General features: G+C 37.8%; 1 protein-coding gene across 1 annotated transcript in view; it reads right to left on the reverse strand.

Moving 5' to 3' along the window:
- Positions 1-498: 498 nt before the first annotated feature.
- LOC104536814 (reelin-like) overlaps positions 499-18,063 on the reverse strand; it is a gene marked incomplete at both ends in the record, with an annotated part of 45,484 nt that continues 27,919 nt past the window's right edge. The window contains 7 exons of the mRNA XM_010179536.1: positions 499-691; positions 6,005-6,241; positions 10,329-10,490; positions 11,069-11,302; positions 12,221-12,287; positions 15,013-15,122; positions 16,262-16,390. Coding sequence (XP_010177838.1) covers positions 499-691; positions 6,005-6,241; positions 10,329-10,490; positions 11,069-11,302; positions 12,221-12,287; positions 15,013-15,122; positions 16,262-16,390 — 1,132 coding nt within the window. The remainder of the gene's footprint in view (positions 692-6,004; positions 6,242-10,328; positions 10,491-11,068; positions 11,303-12,220; positions 12,288-15,012; positions 15,123-16,261; positions 16,391-18,063) is intronic.

Consider the following 18,063-nt stretch of genomic DNA (forward strand, 5'->3'; position numbering starts at 1 on the left):
GGAAACAGCCTGTCATTATGGCCCTGGACTGTGTTTGAACCAGGGATGGGAGATGAAAGGCTCTACATTACAATTCCCTGAAGGAATGCGCTTTCCATTTACGAAATGGCTGAGCACAAGAGCAGAAAGAATTCCTATCCATTTAAATGCCAGGAAACAGTAGATGCATTTAGCTTTGAAAAACAAAGCAATAGCTCAGGAAATATCTTGACCATTACTCTATAGTCCTGTCTAACTGTGCCACAGTTCTTTTCTCAGACTTGGACCATTCCTGTCACAATTCTGTGTTTCAGCCTCTCAGATACCTTTCTTCCAAATACCACAAAAAACAGTTTAGATACTTCTATTAGTAATTTTGACCATTTCCAGTTGAGAATGTCTTTATACAAAGAGGAGTGAGGAAAAGATCCTCCTTTGTTCAATGCCACAACTATACTTCAGATGATCTTTGTATAAGCAGAGTTTATGGAAGACAAAGGTCCTCATTGACAGCCTCACCTCCTGAACAAGATGCCACGTGAGACCATGGTTGGTGGAGTAGTCCAGTTTCACCTGGTTGTCCATATATGGAGTAAATGACTGACCACAGCCCATCACCAAGTTGAACTGTATCATATATGAAGCTCCGATCTGCATAGACTGGGTCTCCACGTAGCGCATGCTAGAAGCTAACTTTGAATCTCCTGTAAAACTGAGAAATGTAAGAAAAGAATCAGGATCTGTCCCCATAATAATTCAGAAGTGAACATTATGAATGGCTCTGGGTTAAATACAGCGATACTTCTTTCTTTGTTCTGCAGACTGGCACATGGGATGAGACCATGCACAGCGGCACCTTTCCATGGGTACTTCTGCAAATTACCAGGAAGGCCTTGAAGTATCCCAGAGTGTGAAACACTGAATTATTCTGTTAGTTCTTACTATATGCTCTTTGTATTAAGGATCAAGTTAGGATCAAGCAAAGGATAACAAACAGAAAAAAACAACAAAAAAAGTTAATTCCCCAGGAGTGTCCATTGCCTAAGGTCATATCACAGTAAAAGCTGTAATTTTATTCAAACACTGGATGGTAAAGATATACTGCATTTAGTTTAAAATATTCTTATTACATAGACTTTTCATTCCATTGATTTTTCAAGTGATTCTATATGCAGTGCATTCACTGACTTTTCACTGTTTCAGAATTAATACCGCCTATCCTCAGCTTCTTTTCTGCAGGATGTACTGATATAAGAGTTATATCATCCACTGGATAGGAAAAGATAATTTGTCAGTATTAATGTTTGGAACACACTAAGCCTCATATGTGATACAAGATACCCAGTTATTACATACATGGTAACACAACATATAGTTTGAAATTACAAAGTTATTTCAATTTAAATGCAGTTTTTCTTCTATGCACTTCTAAAAATGAAAAAAAAAAATCAAATGCATGAGGTATGAGGATGAAGAAAGAACAACTTATATTCTGGATCCTGCACATTAGCCTTCAAAACAGTATGTTTTTATGAAATTTCACGTGGATTGAAAATCACCTTCCTCTCCTTAGTTTGAGATATTTAGTTAGTGTGTTTGGAAGTACTATAGATCTTTCAGCTTCAATATTTTCTAAGACTATTCTTAAATGTGAACCATTTAGGATAGGGATTGCATCTTTTTAAAGAAAAACACTGCAAATCTTGTAAAAATAAAAAGCTACACATTCAGTACTGTGGTGATGAAGAGAATAATCTAGTTCAAGGTTACCCTTTTGGTCGAGTAAGTTACAGTTTATCATCTTAAATAAGAAATGCTAATCTTTCAATACCATACAATAAAACATATTATATTCTGCCCTGTAGGGTTCAAGGTCATGACAAAGTCAGTGGAAGAACTAGGAATACAACTCAGTGTTACTTAGCACTCTTTTTAAATTAATTCACCAATCCACGCTGTTTTCTATAGCGTCCTTTCCAGAGACAGCAGTTAAGCTATAGATGTCAGCATCCTACCTTAAAGTTTTAGAAGAAAATACCGAAAGCTGACATTAGTTTTGTCATTATCAAGTTGCTGATACTTGGCATAAGTTAAGATCGAGGCTCCTTTTTACTTTATATTGTACTTTTCAAAAATGACAAAAAACTGCAAATTTAAAAGTTATAGCTCACTTGGTCTGACACAGTTTCTACAATGCAGCTTGAAATTTCATGGCTGATATGGGAAATCATAGTTTCTCCGAAGCCCTCTTGGGAAATCTGTGCCAGTACTACCAGGCTCTTCAGGTATCAGTCAGCCATGTCCATTGTAATCAGCTGAAAGTTATATGTAGTAATGACTTGGAAAATGATTTGGCATTGCACACATAAACGTGGGCACAACACATCACAGTTATCTAAAGCTCATCTGAACAGAATAAAGGAGCTGAAACTAAACACTTTGATGAAGCGTTAGCCCAGAAGCTGTCTTCCCCAAAGTGATGAAAGAAAAGTGAAGGGCTGGTGCTCAGTGTAGGTGCAAGGAATTGTATGTTTCATTTTGTCTTTGTCTCCACAAAAATTCCCTCTTTTCAATACTACTGGTGTAAAATTACAAAAAAATTCTTTAATTCTGATCTTTTTTACTGGTGACATTCAGGTCATGATTAAAACAGTTTAAGTTTAGTATTCATTTACATGTAATAATGTAGCCACTGGATATTGTACACAGTACATTAAGTAAGCATTGCTTTAAAGTCAAAACTTTAAAATCGATATCTTTAAAATGGATATTAAAGAAATGTGAAAAAGGAAGCTAGTGAGGAAAACCTGTGATGCCCCATAAGAAGCTCTTTTAAGGGTGGGAAATCACATTATGGGTTCATAAAGTCCTTTATCATCCACAAATTGCCTCCAGCTGAACAAGGGTAGCATTAAAGGTGGGGGCTTCTACCTTACTTGCCATTTCTTCACTCTCCAGCACCCCCATGTATGTGGTTAGGGGTATGCTCTTCTGCTGGAATACCAAATGTTTTCTTTCTTTGTTCTGGGAGTCATGAGGCTGCAATACATTTCCGTATTTTGTAAAAGACAGACTGATGTCATTGACATAACAATAATTAACTAAAAAATCTTCAGAAATGAGAATGCAAAGGCTACATTTTTGTATAAATATGTAGCTGTAAGTTGGTTTCTAGCTCATATATAATTAGACCTGCAGAGGCGCAGGAACACAATACCCATAGGTGCCCTCAGAACAATTGCTCTCTCTCCAAGCACTGCCAACTAATTGGTACTTCTGGGAATGATATCACAGCCAATGTCAGCCAATCTGTGCTTCTCCAAACTGCTCTGGGATCCCCAGAGTTACCATGTTTTCAAGGCCAGTACTTCCAGGAATACTGAAAAGCCACATGGATGCAGCTGATTTTGTAAAGCTACATTGACCAAAAATATTGACGTGATGGCCAAACGCTCACACAAGCCCCAGATCTGGCTCCATCAAAGGCAGGAGATGTTCATGTCTTATTATATCACATCATACCAACTTAGTTAAATAAACCCTAAATGTATTAAATATTAACTGTACTATATTGCTCCATAGTTGTTTATGAGCCAGATTTACAGTCTTCTGCCAGGCTGCTCCAGGGACAGTGGGACACTCTATTGTCCTTTATATTAAGTTAAATCATAGCGCTGTAAGCTGACTGAAGACAGTTTATTTATATAATGGTATTTTATTTGTGTCCAGGTGAATACTAAAAAAAAAAACTGTCACCATCCTTATCAATACTTAAATGCATTTCAGTAAGTGGCTGTAAATATTCTGCAACACTCCAGAGGCATTTGGGTCAAAATCTTGCCTCTGTATGAGCATTTTGGAGAAGTGATGAATTAACATAGATCATCAAACATTTAATTTTAAAAGTATTCTGTAGTCCTTTCAGTATACTCAATACACTTGCTGTAATAAAGTCTAAGAACCAATCTGAAACCAAATATTGAAGATTACAATCAAATAATGTGACTGTTCCAGATATAGACCATTATAAAACACTAAAAAATCACCTTTGCTCAGAACGTGTATATCATCAAACTCCTCTTTTCTAAATTAAGCCAGACATTGAAAAGAACAACCTCCCTCTCCAACAAAAATAAAAATCTCCAGTTTTTACCCAGTTTTAAAAAATCCTCAGTTTTTACCAACTTTAAGGATAAGTATTTCAGATTTACAGATTCTGAGGAAGAAATGGAAGCCTAATAGACAATTGAAGGCAATTCAGTGAAAATTGTCCTGGGGATGACACCTGTAAAATGATTTATAGCATATTCACCATAGTTCTACTAATGAAAAAGCAGTTGTCAGACTTCTCTCAAGAGGATGGTGCCAGTGCTACTGCAAACTCTTCTCATAGAAAGTCATGAGTTAGAAAATGAGAACCAAATGGACTCACAGCTGGGAAAAGGCAACAATAATTAATTTAACTAGCAGCTATTTGTACAGACTTTGTGCAAGTTTAAAAATTTCCCTTGAGAGAAACAAGGTCAGTGAAGGATAGAGTTCATGTCTTCCAGTGATAATGAAAAATACTTATACATAAATAGTAAGGAAGTATTGCAAAGGCTTTGATTCTTTACTTGATGGATGGGAAGTTTCACATATCTGCTATGACTGAGCACTACAAATCCTAGCCAATATACGGGATGGAGAATTTAGGTTAGCATTTATTACTCTGTTATTGATTTAGAGTCATAGGAGGAAAACAGAGGAACCTCTGCTATCTTAAATAACTTACCTCCCTTCCCATGATAAACTGGTCTTACAAGAACAGAGGGAAAACAATGTCATTAAAGGGCAATCCGACTCTGATGAAGAAGATGCAAACAGTTTGAGCCTTAACATGTTGTTTAATTTTAATGAGCAGTGAGTACCTTCCTTGTCCTTATTAAAGTGGTTAATGGTGCTTCTACTGCCTCATTATCACCGCTAGAACACATTCACTGTTGTTCCTACTGCCAAGCCAACTCCTTTTAGTTTGACAGATGATCAGAAAGTCAAATCAGATTGCTCAGAGATACTTGTTAATAAAATTCCAACAGTGTTTCTCCAAGTGCCCATGGGGACACTAAAATTATTTCCATTTTCTTGAGGTTTTCCATCATTACTGTGATTGTACTTTCTTCAAATAAATGTATCTACGCCAATTAAAGCCATATTGGGTTTATACGTTGATCAGACTAGCATGAAACTGTCATTTGATTTTAATCAACACATAGAGATTAAATTGAGCTTCCCTTGTATTATTTCCAAATGTTACACTTATGTACTCCAGAATTTAATACTTGTGAAGCGCGCAAATGTTTTATTTAAAAAGCTTATTTTTACACAATCCTAACAGAATTTTCTTCTTTTTCTTCCCCACTTCTTTTTCTTTTCTTGCCTTTTTTTGTTTTGGGGCAGGTGATGTTTTCTTTCTTTTGTTTCTAAATACACAGAGCATCTTAGGCAGAATTGCAAAATGTCGTAATGCTGATCACAGTGTAAGTTACTAAATGGATAGAATACTAGACAAAATAACTAGAAATTACTAACATGATTCTACCAATATTCTGCTACCCTTTCTTTCTGGAGTGTAATCTAATGGCTATGTAAACTGATCTGAACATCACTTATTAAATATTCTAAGTCTGTACTTAAGAGATTATTCCATAACCTGTATGCCCATATTAACCTGGCTGGATTTTAAGTGAAGATTATGAAAATTTTCTAAATTGTTTCCATTAGGATATTATTTAAATATTTTGTGAGGAAAGACTACTACTTTCAAGGTTCCCATCAAACATAAATCTCAGTGCAATGAGGTGTAAAAACTTACTGCTAATTGCAGTTAGATTAGCAACCATATTTTTGTCCATGATGTAAGGATGAGACACAATTACTCTGAATAGGTGTCAGAAAGACTCATTTTCAGAAATCACTTGATTCTTAGCAGAATGACCAGGCAAAGAAAACAGAAGTAGAACAGAAGTGAATACGTGTTTCTCACCAAAGAGTCCAGTCATGTCCACAGTAGGGCTGAACATTTCCCAGGTAGAATCCCAGAGACTGTGTGACTTCAACTAGGTTGGTGAAGTCCAGACTGATGCTATTGAAAAGCACAGAGGTCATGATGATTTCATCGATTGCCCACACATCTTCGCCTTGAGAAGAGTGATATGGTTGCCACCATCTGAACTGAATTCCAATCTGTCTCGCATCTTCAGGCAGCTCCACTGAAATTATTCTGGAAAACAAACCAAAATTATTACAGAAAGTCTCTGTGTTTGTAATAATTCTATGGGGATGTATTTTATGGTTATTTTTCCTTGCTGACCCTAGGAATCATGGGTTAAGTTCAGCCCACAGATACTTTAAAATCTATTGGTATAGCTTCTAGCAGTGACAGGGACAGGGAATCATTAGTTCTTTTGGCAGTCCATGTATTTATCAAAAAAGAGCCATGTGCAAAAAAACACAAAAAAGAGTTTCTACCAATTTTGTAAATTTTGCTGCTACTGGAGCTGTCTTTAAATTTTAAAGATACTCTTCCTTGCAAGAAGAAACCTAAATGCCCTTTATTTGAAATCCAGCTGTAGGCCAGGGGCTTAGACTGGCAAAGGGATGAACAAGCATTTACGAATTTCAGCTCCACTTTCTCAGTCTCAGTGGATTTTATCCTGATCTGAAGACATGCATCTTCTTAACATCTGTGCTTGTTTCTGCACAGCCCAGATGTCATGCCTGTGGTGCCCTTGCCGCAGAAGAATCCACCCCTGTAAACTGCCACGTTCAAGCGGAACAGGTTCGTCTTGTCAGACTGTGTGATTTTGTGTAGTCTCTTATAGCAGACACTTTTCTTCTGTAGTTGCATAGAGATGCAACTGGAGGTGAGTCCCAGGCGCTTCTCCTGGTATGCAAGGTCACCTGATTTGTCATGGCAGCTATGTCAACAAACCTGTAATTGACAAACTGCAAAGAAAATTAAGAGTAATACCTAATTTCCAGGAGCAATTATCGTACACAGCAGCAGGGAGCATGCATTAATTGCCACAGCAACGACACCTTCTTGAAAGCTCCATAAATCACCAGGACCATGGTGCCCCACGCAACACGCATGAGCTGTGAAACAGGCTGGCAGCAGGGACATTTGTCTCCATTGGTGTAGAATTACTTGCTGGCTAAAGGATTTTTGGCAAGCTCATCATGTAGCTGATATTTTTCTTTCTCTTCCAGAGGGAATGTGGATAAAATAACACATCTGGTAAACTGGAAACATCACTTTATACTTTAGCACCAAGGTTTTTTCCCAGATTTAAGGCTTTCTAAGCTACCTGTTGTAATGTTTTGTTCTGTGCATATGAAACAATCTCGTGCCTGTGATGCTCTTAGTGCAAAACCACACTCTTAAAAATGACTTACTAAAATTCCTTGTAAAAAGTAATTCTCTAATACTGTTGTTTAATGTCACAATAATTTTTACAAAGAAAATGTTAATCCATTAGCAAGAAAAAAATCAAAGGCCTTGGCTAAACAGATGGGAAGAACTCAAAAAGTCCTGGCTGGCATTTCTAGGAGTTGCTTTCAGCCAAGCATAGGCTGGAGAGAGCAGTGTTGAGGAACAGTCGGAGGTGACAGCTGCCATGTCCCCATGGCAAGAGACCAGCAGTGCACACACTTTAGGTATGGTGGATACATCATTTTGCCACTCAAACATACTTGAAGGACTTCATACCCTTCTAAGAGAAAGACCAAGCCCCATTACTCTCTGGCTTGTGAATAAACAAGGACTTTTTTTCTACCAAGGGTTCCCTAATGAGCAGCAATTCTATGACTTTTTGGGTCAATTTTCAAAGGCACAAATGACACAAAATCCTTACTAATGCTAAAAGGCACTAATGGTTTTGTCTCCCATAGGTCAGCAGGGCAAAGCTGAGGAAAGCTGGTATCCGGGCTAAGAGGAGCACCACATCCAGTGTATGCTGTGAAGCGCTTGGCACTTGTGTGAGCTAATGCTCTGTTATAATCCTGGGCATAGCTCTCTGCTGGTGGCTGTCTCTGATGTCTGCAACTTGCCTTTTACTCTTAACTCTCATAAGCTCACCCACATGGACACTAATTCTCACTGACAGTAATTTACAGAATATCCTAAATCATGGCATGTGCCACAGACACACCCATCAGATGTTAAAATATTTAACGCATGTTGAAATAAATTTCTCATTCCAGGGAATTAAGCAAAATGTTGGTGTAAACCACCATGTATGGCACATATGTTAGTATGCAGAACCTGACTACATCTCCAGTTATAACAGCTTCTCCTGTCTGGCTTTGATTTGTTGGAGATAGATGGAGAGGGAGGGGAATTTTTGCTAATGACTTTTCTGCTGCAGAGAAGAAAAGTGTTCCTACTAACGTTACCAGCTACCATTAGATTTCTTGAAAACCGGCTGGGAGACCTTTGCTCTGGTCTCATTCTTTCAAGCTATGCGCACACCTAATATTGAAAAGCCACCACTGTTCTGCTCACAAGAAAAATGCAGCTGTCAAATGTTAGCAGATTAAATGCACCTTTTCAGCAGAACATTAAATGTGTAATTATTTTTTGTATGACAGAAGATTAATTAAATTTCTGGATACAGATTCATTGCCAAACTTTGCAGCAGTCCATCTATGTTACCAAAAATGCTGATCTTTTCAGACAACATAATACAAAAAGGTGAAGCTTTCTTCATGTTCTCCATCATAATTATTGCCAGCATTTTCTTTAGGTTTGTATATCTGTCATTTATCTATCCCCACAGAGTGGACTATACACATACCATGGCAAAACCTTTCTAACCTGTGTATCTTGTGCTTAGCTCTTTGCCTTGTCAGAACAACAGAAATTGTGTTTTAATATCAAAAAGTAAAAAAAAGTCTCTGGCATCAATATAATGTACTACATTTATGTCCTAAACTTCATGAAAATCAGTCACCAGAATGTGTGTTTTCTTTTCTGTTACAGAAATTCCATAGTGCTATATATTAAAAACCTTTAGGAAAATATAATTCCTAGAGCTGCAATCTTGAATCTACTAAGAATTAGAAACAGGGCCATATAAAAATTCTATGTGACTATAACAAAAGACGGGAAGGGAAATTTTGAAGAAGGCTTATGAGTGTTCCAGTTCATAGGATCTTTCCTTTGGAAAGTCCACATGCAGTATACCTCTACTAAATATAGTCATTCTCTCAGATTTTTGAGTATTTCTTATAGGTCCCAGGAAACACATTTAAAGTCACAATTTTTTTCCATTAGGATATTCTTATTTTGTACTGAGTTATTAACAAGATCAGTAAATCTAATTTTTTTTAAGTACACTGATATAGGCTCAATAAATACAAATAATGAAAGTTATACGTAGTTAAAGTGACTTGCAGACATATTATCCTGGAACTGGGTGCAGGGGTAGAGAAGAGGACACAGAGCCATACCCAGTGCAAAGCCATTCTTGGGCAGGAATGGACCAGCTGGGACGGGACCCGTGATGCCACCATCAGGTCTGCCTCCTGTGCCCCCTCACAGAGCATCTCCTTTCATCGAGATTTATTGGCTCCACTCTGTGGAGGTGGATGCTTCCATGTTTGAGTGGGTTTGTACAGAGCCAGTCCAGATTGTTCTAGACTTGCAGTACAGGTGTGCTGGTGGAGATGCCTGATTTTGCACTGTTTTATTAAAATTGGTGGATGGTCTCACAAATGTAATAGAAAAGAATACCTTCTCAATTAGAGAACATCAGGTACATTCCTCTCTAATCTGACACCAAACACAGGTGCTGCTAGATGAGATGAGCTCTTAGTTTGGCTTCTTCATGATTTGCACAATTCCCAGGCACAGCCATCAGCAGGTCCTCCCAGTGCAGCCCACAGCCACAGGCACAAAGTTGTGGAATCCCCTTCACAATGTGAGCAGATGCAATTTCCCTGCTGACCTGGAGAGACCCTCACAGACAGATTTCATCTCAGCTGTCCTACGCTGCCTGCAAACTCCTAACCCTAGAGGATGGTGTAGTGAAGATATCTATGGCTTCAAGGCTACAAATAATTTATGTTAATTTTCTGTACAAGTGGCTGCTTCCATGGGAAGAGACATGGCCCTGTTTCCCACTAGTACATTGGTACTCCTCATCCCGAACTGCCTCGTCTTGTTCTTGTCATGTCACCTGAGACTTGGATGCCATTAAATCCATGTATTCATTTTTATAGAAGCAGACAAAAATGGGAAGTGCCCATTGCAGTGACCACCACCACCAGCATTAACTGCATGCTCCTCATGATATTTATGCTAATACCTTGGCTCATGGTAGTTGAGATAGGAATAGTGCTCCAGCAGTTTCCAGGTGATCCCGTTGTCATAGGAGTAGTGCAGCAGCACTCCTTCCCCAGGCTGGTCAGGGGCTTTGCAAGTACTCAGCACTGACTTGCTGCCCAGGCGTAGCGTGAACTGCAGGAATCTGCATCAGAATTACACAAATATTTATAGGGTACTATTTGCATAACATTTTTTTCTAACCAGGTTGTTTTCAGATCTCCTCAATCTAGACAATTTTTGATAAATATCAGTTATGGGGTTTTGTATTTGCGATTTGTTTTTACTGTCAAGTAATGCAATGTGGCACATATAGTTAAAAAATGCCAATCATTACAACATTTAATTATTTATTAGGCACTGAAGGGGAGGGAGAGATAGTGAATGGATCTAATCAGCTGCCACAAGCTGTCAAATAAACACAACCTTATAAATAATTAATTAGCAGTTGGCTTTGACACTCAGGTTTGATATTAACATTTCATATTCTCCGTCTGAGCTGTACAATAACTTCCCTCCAGTCGGTTTTGGGCTCTGGTGTTTACCAAGCAGGAGGAAAAAAGGCAAAGCTATGAAGTCACCCTTAAAATATAGAACTAGGAGTTTTTCTAAAAAACTTTTCCTCCTGCTAAAAGAATCGGCTTAATAATACACAAGGTTGTAGCTGGAAGAGGAGGGGTTCCTCAGTTTCTTTGCTTCATATTACTGCTCTCTCCCTCTCACCTGGACTGGGAGCTGTCGAGGAAGGAGGTGATAAGCTGGCGCCTCCCATCCTTGTTGAAGACCAGGGCCTTGCCGCTGGCCAGGACCCCGCAGCCGAAGCTGACCTCAGCCCCTCGGATGGAGTAAAAATTGTGATAGGAAGAGAGGCGGGAGCTGGCGAAGCTCTCCGAGATGAACATGGGGAAGGTCTGTGACGCCATCTCACATGCTGGCCCTGAAAAGCCGGGGTCGCACCTGAGGGTGAGGAAGATTGAACAGCGTAATTAATGACCCATCTTCTACTGTGGTTCATTAACAAACCAATAGAGTGGCTGCAGTTGTTCATGAACTGAAGATGCTTACAAAGTCTGTCTCAAATCTAAGGACCGAGAACCTCTTTAAACTTTATTTAGGGATCACATAGGCAGTAACTTTCTTTTAGCTAGTACTTACTTTTCCAATTTAATAAAATTGTAAGTGAAAACACCCCACCAATCTACACATAACACACAAATATTTTTATTCTTTTTTGCAACAAAAATATTGCTGGCATAATTTACAGTTGTTCATATGTAAAATGATTAATTTGCTTTTATCTGTAGCATGTCAGATGTGATTACAAGAAACTGAGTAACAGAACAGAGCACCCAATGGGTCACACTCTTGTTAATACCTATAACAATATTTTGAATGTTCTTATTGATTTTGAGTAAGTATCTTTACTTTTTAGGCTGGAACACTTTTAACAAGCCAGACTTTCAGAAAAAGTGAAGTGCTGAACTTCTGTCCTTGAGGTCTGTTAGGCTATGGGATATTATAACTATGAAAACAGTAATTTCCCAGAATTTAAAACAGAAGTCCCAAATCACCTCTAAAACCAGTATAAAGCACATATCACTGACATATAAGCGTACTCTATAGCACATTTTAAGGTGAACTGCAAGTTAGACCTTCTCCCAAAAGAAAATTATAGAAAAAAAATTAAATATACTACTATTTAGAAAGATTGATCTTTAGCTCTCCATTGAGCTTTATGCATTCTAGAGGCTATGCTGGTTTTATATTCAGTAATCTCAAAAAGGAAAGGCTGTAATGAAAATCACTTCAACTTTCAGATCATTAAGTGAACCATGTGACAGAAATTGCATATGAGTACAGAATTATAACTCTTACTTGCAGCCATTTCTAGTACATTGTCCTCGCCCTGAGCAGAATTTGAGGCAAGATGGACCAATATAAACTGCAGAGAAAAGAAATTAGTTAAATGAAGCATTATGTCCTGTGTTAAACAGATTATTACGAATACAAGTATACAGACCTGATCATACAGTTACTGTATTTACCTTAATCTCACCAGCTGGAAGAGGTCTACAAAAAGTTGAAATGCATTTGATTGTATCCTTCATAGAACTGAGTAATGGAATTTTGCTCTGCGTCAAGGATAGCCAGGGATAATTTATTATTTAATGGCTAATGTCACACCAGTGATGTTTTAATTAATGTACCTGATTTTTCTAAGACTGTGAATGAGATCAGCTGATTTGCTATCCATTGACCATTTTCTTCTTTTTCCTTTTCTTAATCTTATTTCAGAGATGTAATCCAATATATATATATTAGTACATTCCAATAGCAGTCTTGTAGATTTTTAAAAGGTGTTGCTGCTTCTCTCACTGAACTCCACAAACTTAACTTCATTGGATTTATCTGAATGAGAATCTGCCCTGGTACGTCTTAAGTAACTATTAAATATCATGCACTTTCACTGATTCTTTCAAATGCAATAAAATACTCAAAAATACTCCAGACTTGGTTTACTATTTTATTTCTTCTTCCTCTGTTGACTCCTAATCAACAGTGTTTATATTTTGTGAAAAATATGAAGGATGGAACAATAATCAGTATAATCTACATCTCATTGCACTACTATAAAGAAAAGCATGAGTCTGAGTAAAGACCAAATGCATTTATCTGGGTGTAGTGCAAAGTTATAATTTCTGGGTAATGTTCTTTCAATACAATATGATTAAAAGGCCTTAACCATGAAGAGTGACAACTTTTCTGTTGAAGAATGCCTGTTACACGGAGTTACCCACTTCCACTGTGACTTTTGGAATGCCATCCAAATAGCCACCAATTTGAAATCATCTGTAACAAGCAGTACTTACTCCCTCTCTTAGTTTTATGATGTTGCCCATCATGTGTCAGTATGCCCCAGCAGACGCACTCTAAATCCCTGTTAGCTACTCCCTGTAACTGACTTCCAATCAGACTTCATGTGATTTCTAGATTTTCTCACTTTTCAAGGTGCAAAAATTCTGTTCTGTCAGTTTGATTTATTTGTCTTTTTTGAGGTCTTTTTGAGGGGGTGGTAAGAGTAGAAGGGTTAAAGATGTAATGATGTCGTTCAAAATGAAAAAAGCTTTATGAAAATTGGCAGTTTTCCAGTGTTCCTAAAAGATGGCCAGCTTCCAGATTTCATTTAAAACTTAATTCACATAAGAAACAGTTGTGAAGCTAAAAGTCAGAGTGCTGAATCCTTGAAAATCTTCTTCTCTTCCAGAATTTGAATGACTTGCCAATATTTATAAGTCTTTCCTTACAATACCGAAGTGCAAAGCTTCAGTTGCACTGGTATCTAACAAAGGAGGTGCGCAAAACCTCATAAACATGTTCATCTTTAAGACTTAATTTCCATGTCATGGTTCTACATCTCTAACAAAATTCAGAGCAGGCAGTTTTTAGGCAGATGGTTGGTAAAATTGCCTTTGAGATGCTACAGAGTGGAGCATAGCAGCATCCTTAAATGGAATTGTATTTAGTGCAGATATATGAATTGTCCATTAATTTTCAAAATCTCGTTGTTTTGTTCTGTCGTAAAGAATTTTGGATTCTTGCATTGATTTTCTCTTTCTCTTATTTCTCTGAACTTTTGTGAGCAACTCCAACATTTACAGTCTGCATTTTGTTAGGTAGCAACTCATCTTTGCAGATAATCAGAATTTCCTTTTCAAAACTAGGCAGTAATCTATTTTAAGAATTTTGCAAAATATAACTATTTACCATTCCCCGGCTCCATATCAAACCCTATTAGAAATCACTATGAAATTTCACAGGCTATTGTACATCACCGTAAATCTTTAAATTACATACTTCACAGATCTAACAGAACAAATTCTGGATGTAGTTTACTTAGTGCCAAAACATCTAAGGCTAATGAGCAAAGTTAAAAAAGCTACACCGTATCATAGTTAGCCCTTTCAACCATACTTATTTCTGCATTTCATAACATGTTTCTATTTTATCCTGTGCTTCTAAATATTTTTTCTGTGCTTTAAAGTACTTCCTTTCAAGACTGTTCCCAGTTGTCCTCTGTACTAAGTTTTATAATTATACACATCAATATAAGCTTTTCTCAGTTCTTCACATCCATTTAAAGAACAGGTAGGCAAAAAATAATTTTCTTAAAGAAGAACAGGTCCCTGAAACAGATGGTACTTTCCCCCTGAAGACATTGTAAACAATGTAAATTTTTTGCCAGTGTTTGGTAGCAGCATTGCTTTATGAAGGTCTTCTATGTTCAGAAGGAAAAATATGTCCCAGATGCTGTAGGTGTGCCTTAGACTGGTGCAGTCCCTGTCCTTAGTAGCGCAGGAAATAGTTACTTCTGTAACTGGGACTAAGCAGTCAGAGGGACTGTTACATTAAGTCCTTGCCATCAATATATTTTCCTGGAAAGCATTCAATTAAAAGAAAAATAAGGCTAATCTATGAGGCTGTCTTTTCAAATGACAGAATTCCACTCTAGCTTCAAAATGCACCTGTTACCAAGTGCAGATATGAAGAAAATGAATTTAACAAACTGAAAATCCTTTGACCCATGATTTTGGAAAATACATTTACTTGGAGCAGCATATAAAAATTTATTCTTCCGATGTATCAAGATAGTGGATAAGAATACTAACTATTATCGATTGCCCACATATTTCCAAGGATTGGTCCTGTTTGTCTCCATCGAATCCTGGTGTCACTTGTTAATGCAGCATTGGGAAGGGGAATAGTTATTCTGTTCCACCTGAAATACATATAACACAAATACTAACATAGTACACTGACAGTTGTTAAGCAACTGCATGTTTTGCAGATGTGTTTACTTAGACTGCAAGCTTTGTGATAGTTTTTAATTCGAAAACCTGCTCAAATGAGACAGTGAAGTTACTGCAGCTTTAGAAAATGCAAATGAAAAACAACATGGCCCATGATATTTTCATACAATACATGAATGTTAATTATTATATTATAAACCTCAACCATTTTCCCCTCCTGTATGAATGCATGAAGTCAGCAAAGATCTTTACCTGCTTCACTATAGCAACTCCTCCATCACAGTGAATATCCCTAAATTGCATCCTGAATTAAACTTTTCATCACAACTGAGCTCTGCGTGGTGGAAACCCTTTGGAGTGGGAAGAGGGGCACAGAGGATTTGGCCTGCTGTGGTCTAAGCCATCATTCTTATGTCATCAACAGTGGCTACACTTTCTACACACACTGGTTCCTATGAAAATGGTACAGAAATGAGGATCACCAGATAACAGCAACGCCTCAACTACACCCTCTTCTCATGGCCATACCTGCTGCTCTAAAGTGTTTGTGGAAGTTGGGATACAGAGGAATAGAGAGTCATGGGATTTGTGCTATGTAGCAAAATGTCACAGTTCAATTTATGGTCAGAACAGTACCAAAGAGACTTAATAAAGAGAAGAAGTGACATAAGAAAGTGACAGTAACAACCGTCTCCATCTGCAGAAGTGCAGAAGATGTGCTTCACTGTAATCCAATATTGGGATTTCAAGTTAGTAACGGTGTCTGAGGATGTAAATATGGCTTTGAATGATGATGCATTTTGACTAAGAAGGAACTTTGTCAAGTTACAATTTTTCTTTTATTTCCCAGCATGCTGTCCACAGGTTTTGGGGATTTTTTGTAATTTATCTTTAGCATCAGAAAAATAATATTATACCACAGAAGCAACCCCATGTATTTCAAATTTCATTGCTGGGCAGCCAAGGAGATCAGACCCCTCTTTCCTTGCTGTCCACAGCTAGTCAAAAATGAAAGATGACATGGGGTTGCGTGCTTTGCTGCTTTCTTCTGTCACCTAAAATTCACTTCTCCAATCTTGCATCTCAGCTTTGCAGAGAACACTCTCACCCGCTGTAATTTTCAGAGGTGTACACAGTGCTGTGGGGGAGGTGAGGCCCAGCGCAAATCTCAGGCAAACACTCGGTGTGGAGCAGGGACCAAGAGCGACCATGGTTGGTTGAAAACTCCAAGCTGACGCTGATAACACAGTGAAGGAAAGAAAGGAGAAATACCGTGAGTGTACCTGGCGCACATATGAGTGTAGAAGTACCAACACTGAGAAATCACCAAATCTGCTATTCCTAATAACTGATGCTGAAACTTGAAATAATTTTAAGAAGAGTTTGAATAAAAAAAACCTGAAAATACAAACATGAAACAAATCTGAGTATGTGAAAACCAAAGGGGTAGGCTATAGATTCAGGGCTGTCTAAACACCTAATCCTTGCTTGGCCACCATCTAGCTAGTGTTTTTATGCTGCTGCAGTTAAAGGAGCTAATGTTACTCTTCCATTTCAGAAGAGAAAACTTGAATTATTCAGACCTATAAGGCATCATGTGAGCACAGGATGCTTATAACTGCCAGCTGCTAACCATGACATTTTCGGAAGGCAGTAAAAGACCACTAGTCATTCATGCACTTGCTTGCACTCGTGCTTGCTCTTTCCTTCCATTGCTGGCAAATATTAACTTAATTGGACTCCTCAGTCATTTGTCTTCTCCACTCATCGTGCTTAAATGGAGATCAGAAAAGCACTACAGAACAGTGAAAACAGACAGCCCTCACTGAGGACCACAGAGGGTGGAGGGGATCTGGGGAAGGGCATCCTTCAAAGAACAGGCAGAGCCCCCAGGAGCTGTGGGAGCCTCTGTGCTGCCCAGCCACAGGGGTCTTTGGAGGCTTCCTCCCACCTCACAGAGCCTGGAGCACTCAGTGGTCAATTTTTCTGAATTTTGTGAATAACCATATGCAAAACCTCCAGATTTGCTGGGAAAAAGGCTGCTGTTCTCCAGTTTCATAGACTAGCAGTAAACCAAACCATCCATGTGCAGACAGTGACATTAGAGAACTGGAAAATCTATGAGACCACCCACTGAGTCTATGACAATAAGTTATTAAACCCTTTCTCCCAGAAGTTCATTGACAAGTTCAGTTTTCAAAAAGATGTTACTAGAATTTTTTCTTTCTCAGTTTCACTGCATATTTTTTAAAAAAAACACTGTTTACAACCTGGGAGTGTAAGGAAATCCTTACGTCTTTTACATTCTGAGGACCCTGAAAAAGTAATATAGAAAGTGCTTGATTTATTAAGGTTTTAGTATTTTACTGAAATACTCTTGTCATTTCCTCCCTATAACAAGCTTGTAATATTCTGTTTTATTTTAAGTAGTATCAATAGAACATTATAAAGGTTATAATTCATCACCTCAGTACTAAATTATTGGATTATAACTTTTTCTTTTCATTATAATTTGCTGGCAGTATTGCTTTATTTAAATGTACCATAACTGTGATACTGTAATAAAATGGTTTTTGGAGGTTTTGACTAATTTATTTCAGATTTAACTGTACTGATATCTTGGAAAGTCATATTTATTGCATATATTCAGTGTGAGTCTCTTACATTTGTAGTAATGAAAGCATTATGAACAATGCTGTAGATCAGGAGATGGGAAATGCAGCTGTATTTGGGAAACACAAATAGGGATTATGGGGACCTGTGCTTCTTTTGTAGAAGAAGCCCACTTATGCTTCAGAAACAGTTTAAAGGAAGAATATTAGTCTTTCAAAATATGCACTAATCTACCTCAGGCAACTGACTGAGACAGAGACATTATATAACACGTATACAGGCCAGGAGTGTTTACAG

The sequence above is a fragment of the Mesitornis unicolor genome, unplaced genomic scaffold (genome assembly GCF_000695765.1).
Source record: "Mesitornis unicolor isolate BGI_N332 unplaced genomic scaffold, ASM69576v1 scaffold15052, whole genome shotgun sequence".
In the NCBI taxonomy this organism is placed as follows: Eukaryota; Metazoa; Chordata; class Aves; order Mesitornithiformes; family Mesitornithidae; genus Mesitornis; species Mesitornis unicolor.